Below are 12,274 nucleotides of genomic sequence, written 5' to 3' on the forward strand. Positions count from 1 at the left end.
CTGCAGCAGGTGTACACACACGCACACACACAAGTGAATGCTGCTCTCTCATTGGCTGTAGGCGATCGCTGATGTTATTTTCAGTCAAAACTCAATTCACACGGCATGATTTGAATCGCCGACAGCTCCAGATATTTAGCGCGCCAAATATCTCACAGGCATCGGCGACTCATCGGCGATTCTCTCAGATCGAGTCTTTGAAAGTTCATACTGTGTGATTGTCACTCACGTGAACGAGCAGCGATTTGCCTGTGATTTCAGGCATTTGTCGGCGATTTCTCAAAACCTGTCAGCGAGCCAAAATCGGGGCTAAAATCACGCAGTCTGAACTAGACATTACTCTTATATCTAGTACCATTAACTTTTCAATCCCATTTAAAGTTTTCTTTTTCGATGTTTGCATCAGTTAGTCTTAAGGATATCTACAAGCTAGTATGCTCCAAAATAGTGACAAAATTAGCATTTAGAAGATCATAAACCTGATATAAACAACCAAAAACATCCGTCTAAATGATCAATGTTTTTTTTCATCTCATACTTCTTTCTCATCAAAATTTCTGACCAATCAAATGCTTTCAAGTGTCTGACAAGCCCCACCCCTTCATGTCTTTTTCATTTGATGTGCTTGAGTTTGACCGCTCTCACTGGCAGAGCTGTGATAAAAAACAAAATGCTACATGCAAAGAACATCTAAACTGCACACAGAAATGCCAGCTGACCTGGGTCGTACCCGCAATCTTCTTGCTGTGAGGCGACAGTGCTTTATTAAAATGTCATTTTTGACCTCTCCTTCCACAGACAACACAAGTTGGAGGAGGCGCTGCTGTTTTCAGGCAGATTCACTGACGCTCTGCAGGCTCTCAGCGATTGGCTGTTCAGAGCTGAGCCACAGCTGGCTGAAGACGTGCCCGTCTGCGGAGAGAAAGACCTGGTCAACAACCTCATCGACAAACACAAGGTGGGCCTCAGCTGATATTCCTCCTTGCATCACAAAAGACACTGAGGGGATCTAGACCCCAAATAATCAGTTAATGTAAAATTAGCCATGTATGCTTGGAATACGTTAACAAATACATGTAGACGTGCTTAATCTAATGCACTTTAATGCATAGTGTCATATCACTCAGCTCTTACTGTGATTCCTCTAGGGTCAGAAGATGTCACAACAAAACTCAGGAGCGAAATTTGGTTACTCTGGTTGCTTATATTAGATATTTCACTCATTTCTTCTAGCTAGATAGATAGATAAATGGATGGATGAATGGATGGATGGATGGACGGACGGATGAACGGATGGACCCCCTCCAAAGTTCATGGTAAGGTTATAGGGTATGCTGTAGTCCTGATCTTTTGGCTCTGGGTCTACAGGTGTTCCAGCGGGAGCTTGGGAAGCGGGCCAGTTGTATCCGCACACTGAAGCGCTCGGTGCGGGATCTGACGCGCAGCAGCACCGCCGATGCTCACTGGCTGCAGGAGCAGATGGAGGAGCTGGAGAGCCGCTGGGAGGCTGTGTGTAAACTCTCTGTGTCTAGACAGGCCCGACTCGAGGCCGCACTGCAGCAGGTACAGCACCAAACATTTTATTTTTACATTTGTGCATTTGGATGATACATTTATCCAGAGCACTGACATCACATTCAAAATACATTAGTGTTGTTTTCATGGATTAAAACTAAGAGAAATTTGGTAACACTCTATTTTGATGGTCCATTTGAGTCTTAGTCAACTGTCTGCTTAATATCTGCTGAGCTGCTCCTTCAACAGACATTTAACTGACTATAAGAAATTTGCTAGTACATTTCAACTTAAACTAACCTTAACCCCAAACTAACAGTCTGCTTATAATCAAATGACAATTAGTTGTCATGTAGATTAAATGTAACTTAAATTCAACAAACGGACCATCAAAATAAAGTGTGACCAGAAATTTGTATTAATTATTTCATTAAGTAAATGGGGTAACACAATAATACAAGTGCCAGAGCATGGCATGGTGGAATATATTTGCTGCTATTAGATTTAGATAGTATTTATTTAAACTAAGAGAATAATTCAAGGTAAGTATAATTAGTGCTGGGCAAAAATTAATACCGATTCAACTCATCCAAAATGAAAGTTTGTTTTGACATTATATGTGTGTGTGTTGTGTATATTCATTATTTATATATAAATACACACATGAATGCATATGTTTAAGACATTTTTTATTAATATTAATATATTAACTATATATGTATATGATAAAAAATATACATGCATTTCAATATCTATGTAACACATTTCTTTAATTTCTATGTATGTGTGTGTATCACATAACAAATATATATTATATGATACAAAACAGTCTTTTATTTTGCATGCGATTAATCACTATTAATCATCAGCACTAGTATAAACGCAACAGCTTTTGCAAAGATGAGAAAGAAACTGAAGGCTGTATATATATATATATATAAATCACAAACCAAACAAGACACAGGTGAGCATAACCAGTTATAACAGAAGTCAATCAGTAGCTATGACAACAGATAAAACAAAGACAAAATGATAATACACAAAATAAGAGTCCTTGACTGAAACACAATATCCATAACTGTAAGATTCCATATTTTAACAGTTCGTCACCTTGGAATTATAAGGTTCTATCTGCGTTCTGAATGATTTTGAGATATTAAGCTTTAAAGTTTTTGCATTCTGTATAGCAAACAGTATGTGTGCAACATTTGTTTTTAAATAAAAAGTCTTAAAATGTAAACAACTTATAAAAACATCCCATAATGTAAAGAAGTTGTCATTTAATAAGAATATGTAAATAACTCAATTTTGACAAACATTTCAGATAGAACCTTATAATTCTAAGGTGACGATCAAACTGCAAAGTTTCTAATCGGACCAAAAGAGCTAAAACGTCGCGTGTGAGTAAACTCCCCTCATATTGGTCAGAGTGTCAGGATTTATTTTGCAGAGTCCTGCTCAGCTGTCAGGGGAGGTGGTGGTTTGGTGGTGTTTGACAAGGTGCGTGCGACGTGTCTGAAGAGCGAGGAGAGAGATGCCAGATTACCGTGAGATTATCACTCGTTTGCGAGCATCCGGGAGACTTCCGAAACTTAAAACTTTAAACTTAAAACACTGTGATATAACCGTTAAGCTAATTAAACATTAAATAACTTAATAACCAATCTTATCAAGGACAATAAATGTTAAACTATAAATATTATAAACTAAAAACATTGAACAGTGTGACCAAGTATTCAAAGTGATACTGAAATAGTGATTGAAAGTGGGATCAGACACATTTGATGATTTCAGCATATTTGTTATTTTCAGGCGGAGGAGTTTGATGGTGTGGTCCACTCATTTCTGGATCAGCTGTCAGATGTGGAGCGGGTCCTGAAGTACGGAGTGCTGCCGGAGGAAGAAGAGGCTCTTCTGGCATTTCGCAAATGTCATCAAGTATGCTGGACATTAAAGGGATAGTTCACCCTAAAATAAACATTTGCTGTAATTTTTTAGCCCTCAGGCAGTTAAAGATGACTTTTGTCTTCAGTAGAACACTAAAAAAAATGTATAGCTGAATCTGTGATCCTTCGTGATGATGTTTGTGAACCACAGGAGTCGATGAGTTCATTGAACGCCCAGCAGGAGGCGCTGGAGAACATCCGCAGTCTGGGTGAGGAGATCCTGCGCTGCTGCCACCCGGACTCCGTCATCACCATCAAATCATGGATCAGCATCACCAACACTCGCTACGAGGAGGTCAGTCGAGTTAACAGGAGCATTACTAGGTTAATAAGTCAGCAGTAGTCACACTATTCGCACATGAATAGACGCGTGAACGTTTCGAGTTTACTCGCTTCATTCACGTATCAACTTTGCTTCATTTGTGCATGAAATTCAATTCACAAAAGACGCTGATTCGCATCATGGGCAGGGCTTCTGTCTGCCCGGTGACTCTAGTTTCGTTGCTAAATGGCTAACATGGATTTTATTGAGAGAGTAGCTGTGCTTTAGGAAGGCTGAAAAACACCATAGATTCATTCACTAGATCCTTTCAGAGGTGCACCCAGCTCTGTGAGTTCATCAACTCCTTCAGAAACTATACCTGGATGATGGAAGCTTTCAGCAGTGCTTCCGACAGAGCCGAGCCCAGTTTGATGAACTGTTGTCGGTGTCGGCAGGAGGATTTCCCCCTCCCCCAATAACAGGCTTTATGTCATAATCACGCTCATACTAAAGCAAGTTTCTGATTGGTTAACGCAGGGCGAATGTCCGCTAAAGTTCAGATTTTCCAACTTGATTGATTCCTGGGAAACGCATCATTTGTGCTGTTGCATTCATGCGAATAGCGCTGCAGGGTGTCTATAATTATAATCAAGATACAAAATTAAACAAAACAAATTAGATTAAAGCAATGTAAAATCAAGGTAAAAATAGATAAAAGCTATTTAAAATCAAGATAAAACTACAAGGTGGCAGTGCACATTCCTCTCTTGTCTGCTTGTGAAAACACTATTGGTAGGGTTTAGTGAAGGGTTTAGCTCCATGGTTCGCTAGCTGATCTGTACGACAAGCTTCGCCTTCTCCTGGATGTGTAGAAGAAGCACAACAAAACACACCCTAAGTAACATATTTCAGATTCGCAATAATGTAAACAGCGCCCTCTAGTGGATTTCTCATCTGAAATGTACACCAAAATGTAGCCTGAGCAATGTATTTTACATTTAGCAAAAGTCTAGACTGATGCAGGTATTTCTAATAAGCCTGAGCTGGTTAAATGTGTTGTATGTGGGTTTTCAGGTGCAGACATGGGCGAAGCAGCAGGCCGAGAGGATCCAGATCTCACTGGCGGCACTACAGGGTGAGAGGGAGCAGATTCAGAGGATTCTGGACTGGATCTGCGCCGCTGAAGACTCTCTCAGTCTGAAAGAGCAGGAGTCACTGCCTGAAGATCTGGAGCTCACAGCAGAGCTCATCACGCAACACATGGTACTCATACACAACTTTAATATTAATAACAATACAATTATTCTAAATTAAAAAATACTGTCCTCTTTTACTCATTGAAGAAAATCTTGAGGAAATCAAGGTTTTGAACAACATGAAGATGAGTTTTCTTTAGGTGAACTATGCTTTTGCTACAGCATAGTTGTGTACACTTAAAACACACATGCACTTCATTGAACTTATCTATATACTATATAGCTGCAGGTTAACTATGCTCATGTATAACTTTAACTGTTAAAAACTATTAGTTACTATTTAATTTAAGTAATTAGCAACTAATAAAGTTATGGTCACTAATAACTTATCTGATTGTGATACAATAATGTGCACCTTTTTTAAAACTACTTTCGAAACAACAACCATTGTGAAAAGCACTGTACAAATAAACTTGAATTAAATTCTGAGAAAAGCAGAAGTAAACATTTATTTGAAAAATAAATAATAATGATAATAAAATAAAAAAATATTAAAAATATATAGATATGTTCTGCTTTTCTGAAAGGCTTATTATCATTTTATTTTTATCACAAAATGTAGTGGATTTTTCTTTTTCTTTTTTGTGCATATTTTGGTTTTAGTTTAGTACAAAACGAGGGAAAATCAAAGGACATTTTCTTAAAAATGTGCCCTTAATATATTTACTTTCTTTTAGTTGACACGGTCATACTGTCCAAGATTAGAGTTATGATATTGTGGTTTTCTAAGGAACAGGTAAAATATATATTTTTGTCAAATATTATGATATGTTCATTCATTCATTGTATTTCTGTATCCTGTTTGACCCATGTTTAAAAAATATCAGTGAAGGAACATCTGTGTTTCAAAATGTAAATAAAAAAATTCAAAAGTAACTTTTAATATGCTTCTTAAAAACAAAAAAAAATGTCAAATGTTAAATTTTAATGTTTTGTTAATTGTTTTATAAAGTTTCCAAAGAAGCATTTATAATTGTATTGTGCTTAACTTAATGTACTAAAATGACGGAAACTAGAACAAAAAATTTACGACAAACTACATAAATATGACCACAACTGGCACCTTCTCCTGGACGTGTACAAGGACATGTGTCTGAAACGTACAAAAAATAAAATTACCCTAAGGAATGTATTTCAGATTCGCAAAAATGTAGACAGCGCCCTCTAGTGGATTTTTCATCTGAAACGTGCAACAAAACATACCTAGAAACTATAACTGAATTTAATAAATAACTAAATAAATGTAAAAAATAATATGATGACAACCACCACCGCCTTCTAGATGTGTACAAGCACGTGTGTCTGAAATATACAACAAACCGTACAATAAGTAACGAATTTCACAAAAGAGGAAACAGCGCCCTCTTGTGGATTTTTCACCTGAAACGTGCAAAAAAAAGTAGATAAAAACTATAACTGAAAATTAATAAAAAACTACATACATGTACTAAAAATAACCTAAATAGGACAACAAACGCTGCTTTCTCCTGGACGTGTACAAGAAGGGCGCGTTTCTAAAATGTACAATAAAACATACCCTAATTTGTATTTCAGATTCGAATAACTGTAGACAGCGCCCTCTAGTGGATATAATAAATGTTGTAAACATAAATGTAGTAAACAAACTAAATATGACAACCATCGCCGCCTTCTAGACATATACAAGAATGACGTTTGTCCGAAATGTCCCCTTAATCGTACCCTAAGTAATGGATTTCAGATTTGCGAAAATGGAAACAGTGCCCTCTAGTAGATTTTTTCATCTGAAATGTGCAACAAATTGTATAAAGAAACTATGACAATGAATGAAAACTACATAAATGTATGTTAAAAATAAACTAAATGTGATTAAAATGACAAACACAAACAAAAATTTGTAAACCTTTTACAAAATTTAAACAAAAAACAATTCAATTCCAGCTTATTTGTATAGCGCCTTTCACAATAATTCTTGTTTCAAAGCAGCTTCACATCATTGCATTACAATCAAATTCTGAAAAGTTAAGGTTATTGGTCATTATAACTTTATTAGTTACTCATAACTTCAACTAATGAACTAGTAACTAATAGCTTTTTAAATGAAACGTAACGGTGATGCCATGCAATAATTTAAGAAGGTTTGAGGTCAGGAAATGCTTCTGTTGGTTTTTTGCAGGATTTTATGGATGAGATGAAAGGCAAGGTACCGGAGGTTGAAAATGCCACTAAATCCTGTAAACACAAGCTGGTCCCCAAACAGCAGGTTTCACCCAGTCGCAGACCAGCAGCGAGTGAGTCCAGAATCACTGAGATCTGCTGATGTGTTGGCTTGAATTTAACTCTGGATTATATTGCATGTATAGAGAGAAGAGGAGCTGCAAAGCCTCCACCATCTGTCCCTGTTCCTCTGGAGAAACTGGACCCTCAGACCCCCATCATGTGTCGCCTGGTGAAAGACTGGAGGAAACTCTGGCTTCAGGCTCACGGCAGACAGAGCAGACTGGAGGAACATCTGCAGCGGCTCAGAGAGGTGAGAATCCCAACCTGAACCCATACTAGACATCAAAAACTAAACTGGCCGCTGTCGCCGCTGTCAGAGCTTTGAAAAAATCTATCTATCTATCTGTCTATCTATCTATCTATCTGTCTATCTGTCTATCTATCTATCTATCTATCTGTCTATCTGTCTATCTGTCTATCTATCTATCTATCTATCTATCTATCTATCTATCTATCTATCTATCTATCTATCTATCTATCTATCTATCTATCTATCTGTCTGTCTGTCTGTCTGTCTGTCTGTCTGTCTGTCTGTCTATCTATCTATCTATCTATCTATCTATCTATCTATCTATCTATCGTTCGTCTGTCTGTCTGTCTGTCTGTCTGTCTGTCTGTCTATCTATCTATCTATCTATCTATCTATCTATCTATCTATCTATCTATCTATCTATCATCTCTGTCTGTCTGTCTATCTATTTGTCTGTCTGTCTATCTATCTATCTACTCTTTATTTCTTTTTTCCTTTTTCTTTCTCTTTATTCTTTCTTTCTTTCTTCTTTTCTGTATTTCTTTCTTTTCCCCTCTTTCTTTCAATTTTTTTTTATCTTTTTCTGAGTTTATTTCTGTCTTTCTTTTCTATCTTTCTTTTTCCCTCTTTCTTTTTTGTGTTGATCTCTCTTTCTTCCCCCTTTTTCTTTCCTGTTTTGCCTCTATTTCTATCTTCCTCTTTCTTTCTTTTTTCTATCTTTTTCTTTTTTTCTATCTTTTTTACACTTTTTTTAATTTTCTTTCTTTCTTTTTTCTTTCTTTCTCCCTCTTTCTTTCTTTTTTCTTTCTATCTTTTCTTTCTTTCTTTGTATCAATCTGTTTTGCTTTCTGTTTCATTATTCCCCTTTTTCCTTTCTATTTCTTTTGTTTCTCCTTTCTTTTTTCCATCTTTCATTTTTCTTCTGTTTCTCGTTTAATTTTTCTATTTCTTTCTCTTTATTTCTTCTTTCTTTTTTCTTTCTCCTAATGTTTTCTTCCTCTTTCTTTCTTTTCTTTTCATCTTTCTTTTTTCTGTTCTCTATAGAGTGGACTTCAGTGGTAGTCATTGATTTGAACTGTTAAACTGCAGTTTTAAAGAGCTCTAAATAATCCCAGATTTGGAATAAGAGAAACAATTTCCTGGAAAAAAACAGCTGGTCAATATCTTGACCAAAAAAAGTACATTTGACCAAAAATCTCTTCTGACACTAGTTCTGAAATACAATCTTTTGTGATTAAAAACTAAGATATGGCCAACTGCATGTTTTCCTCAAAAACCTTAATTTTTTTAAACTTTGGAAATAAACTTTGTATGAGAAAGAGTTGAGAAAACTATTAGGAAGTCTTCATGAACTTTATGAAAACTGTGAACCAATATTTTATTCTGTTATTTCAGTGCAGTTTCACTGTCAGCAACCAACAGAAAGAAAAATCACAAATGATAACGTAAATATAACTGAAATAAGACATAAAAACAATTAAAAATAGTATTCCAATATACAGAAATGGAGTCAAGTAATCAAGTCTCATTTTTTACAAGTTGCTAGTCATTCAATGATGATCAGTGAAACTCTAAAGTGTAAATTAAAAATATACATACTCTATACATAAAAATTAAAATGATTTGGTAAGAAAATACCAGTTAGACCAGAAGTCTTGGTTCATTTAAGTTACAATGACTGCTTTATGTTTAAAATAAGCTGGATTGGGAGGATCGGTTCAGATTATCACTGCACAGTACAATCGATGAAACATGATCTGTATGTTTGTCTAAGACGCTTCTCTTTGGCACCTGCAGTTGGAGGAGTTTGCTAACTTTGACTTCAACATCTGGAGGAAAAGATACATGCAGTGGATCAGTCACCTCAAATCCCGAATTCTGGATGTTTTCCGAAGCATTGATCGAGATCAGGATGGCAGAATCACTCATAAGGAGTTTATTGACAGTGTTCTGGCCTCAAGTGAGCTGTTTGAAGTATCCCCATATAGAAACCTGATAAATGGATATACGAAAATTACATATAGAGTATTTCCATGTAAAATATTTCAATATATGCATTGAAACGTTTGTTTTTATATGTGTTACTATTGGTAATATAAACTTTTGCTTGTTGACAGAATTTCCCACCAATGTGCTGGAAATGACTGCGGTTGCCAACATATTTGATGTTAACGGAGACGGATTCATTGACTATTATGAGTTTGTGAGTGCGCTTCACCCCAGCAGAGACCCTTACAGGAGGACAGTAGATATAGACCAGATCAACGAGGAGGTGCGTGCACTTCTACTTTCAGAAACACTCTCGAAATAATCATTATCTTATGCTCAATTATGAATATTTAAAAAAAAAAAACATAAATTAAAGAGGAAATATTATGCAAAAATCACTTTCAAAAGGAGTTTAAAAAGTTGTGTGACTCAATTAATTAAGCTGAAAATTCATCTTTAAAATCACTGGAATAAATTATCAAATTAAATTATAAACTACTTTTGAACAGTTCTTTTATAGTGCAATAACATCTCACAATTTTACAATGTGTTCTGTAATTTAAATGAAATAAATGCAGGCTTGGTGAGCAGGAGAAGCTTATTTTAAAATAAAATTATAATGTTTTTTTATATATATACATTATCATATTATATATACAGTATATTTATATATATATATATATATATACATACATATATATAATATAATATAAATTATATATATAATTTTTTATTTTATTTTATTTTTTTTTTTGCATTTGCTTTTCATTGATTATTTCTGTGCAGTCATTAACAACAAGCTGATTCTGCAGGTGAGTCGTCAGGTCTCTCAGTGCAACTGTCCAAAGAGGTTTCAAGTTGAGCAAATAAGCGCAAACCGCTACCGGGTGAGTGCACATATACTATAGCTGATATATGTACAACACAAATAATGCTGCTTATACACGATATGAAACGATTATTTCTGTGTTTGTCTTTAGTTTGGAGACTCTCAGCAGCTGCGGATGGTCCGGATACTCAGAAGCACTCTGATGGTTCGGGTCGGTGGGGGATGGACTGCATTAGATGAGTTTCTGGTGAAGAACGACCCCTGTCGAGGTGAATAACACACACCCATTCAAAACCTGCAGCAACTCTAAACAAACATTTAGACATTATGATTTTCCAGAAAGAACATTTATTAATAAGTTTGAAAGAACCTGGCCTGTTAGTGCAAAAATATACAGCACTGTGCAAAAGTCTTAGGCCCCCAGTTATATGTGACATATAGGTTTCTGGCATATATGTGACATATAGGTTTCTGGCATATATGTCGACCTATAGGTTTCTGGCATATATGTGACATATAGGTTTCTGGCATATATGTGACATATAGGTTTCTGGCATATATGTCGACCTATAGGTTTCTGGCATATATGTGACATATAGGTTTCTGGCATATATGTGACATATAGGTTTCTGGCATATATGTGACATATAGGTTTCTGGCATATATGTCGACCTATAGGTTTCTGGCATATATGTGACATATAGGTTTCTGGCATATATGTCGACCTATAGGTTTCTGGCATATATGTGACATATAGGTTTCTGGCATATATGTGACATATAGGTTTCTGGCATATATGTGACATATAGGTTTCTGGCATATATGTGACATATAGGTTTCTGGCATATATGTGACATATAGGTTTCTGGCATATATGTGACATATAGGTTTCTGGCATATATGTGACATATAGGTTTCTGGCATATATGTCGACCTTTAGGTTTCTGGCATATATGTGACATATAGGTTTCTGGCATATATGTGACATAGGTTTCTGGCATATATGTGACATATAGGTTTCTGGCATATATGTCGACCTATAGGTTTCTGGCATATATGTGACATATAGGTTTCTGGCATATATGTGACATACAGGTTTCTGGCATATATGTGACATATAGGTTTCTGGCATATATGTCGACCTATAGGTTTCTGGCATATATGTGACATATAGGTTTCTGGCATATATGTGACATATAGGTTTCTGGCATATATGTGACATATAGGTTTCTGGCATATATGTGACATATAGGTTTCTGGCATATATGTCGACCTATAGGTTTCTGGCATATATGTGACATATAGGTTTCTGGCATATATGTGACATATAGGTTTCTGGCATATATGTGACATATAGGTTTCTGGCATATATGTGACATATAGGTTTCTGGCATATATGTGACATATAGGTTTCTGGCATATATGTGACATATAGGTTTCTGGCATATATGTGACATATAGGTTTCTGGCATATATGTCGACCTATAGGTTTCTGGCATATATGTGACATATAGGTTTCTGGCATATATGTGACATATAGGTTTCTGGCATATATGTGACATATAGGTTTCTGGCATATATGTGACATATAGGTTTCTGGCATATATGTGACATATAGGTTTCTGGCATATATGTGACATATAGGTTTCTGGCATATATGTGACATATAGGTTTCTGGCATATATGTGACATATAGGTTTCTGGCATATATGTGACATATAGGTTTCTGGCATATATGTGACATATAGGTTTCTGGCATATATGTGACATATAGGTTTCTGGCATATATGTGACATATAGGTTTCTGGCATATATGTGACATATAGGTTTCTGGCATATATGTGACATATAGGTTTCTGACATATATGTGACATATAGGTTTCTCGCATATATGTGACATATAGGTTTCTGGCATATATGTGACATATAGGTTTCTGGCATATATGTGACTTATAGGTTTCTGGCATA

The 12,274-nt window shown here is 35.7% G+C and overlaps 1 protein-coding gene across 5 annotated transcripts in view; it reads left to right on the top strand.

Moving 5' to 3' along the window:
• The window catches only part of macf1b (microtubule actin crosslinking factor 1b), an 83,794-nt gene that overhangs the window by 68,103 nt on the left and 3,417 nt on the right, over positions 1-12,274 (top strand). For all 5 annotated transcript variants that reach the window (XM_087286482.1, XM_087286481.1, XM_087286479.1 and 2 more), the window contains 11 exons: positions 799-958; positions 1,369-1,563; positions 3,328-3,453; positions 3,613-3,756; positions 4,798-4,986; positions 7,135-7,249; positions 7,322-7,488; positions 9,286-9,448; positions 9,606-9,760; positions 10,290-10,364; positions 10,458-10,575. In XM_087286482.1, coding sequence (XP_087142608.1) covers positions 799-958; positions 1,369-1,563; positions 3,328-3,453; positions 3,613-3,756; positions 4,798-4,986; positions 7,135-7,249; positions 7,322-7,488; positions 9,286-9,448; positions 9,606-9,760; positions 10,290-10,364; positions 10,458-10,575 — 1,607 coding nt within the window. The remainder of the gene's footprint in view (positions 1-798; positions 959-1,368; positions 1,564-3,327; positions 3,454-3,612; positions 3,757-4,797; positions 4,987-7,134; positions 7,250-7,321; positions 7,489-9,285; positions 9,449-9,605; positions 9,761-10,289; positions 10,365-10,457; positions 10,576-12,274) is intronic.

Source organism: Danio rerio, chromosome 16 (genome assembly GCF_052040795.2).
Source record: "Danio rerio strain M-AB ecotype USA chromosome 16, GRCz13ab, whole genome shotgun sequence".
NCBI lineage: Eukaryota > Metazoa > Chordata > Actinopteri > Cypriniformes > Danionidae > Danio > Danio rerio.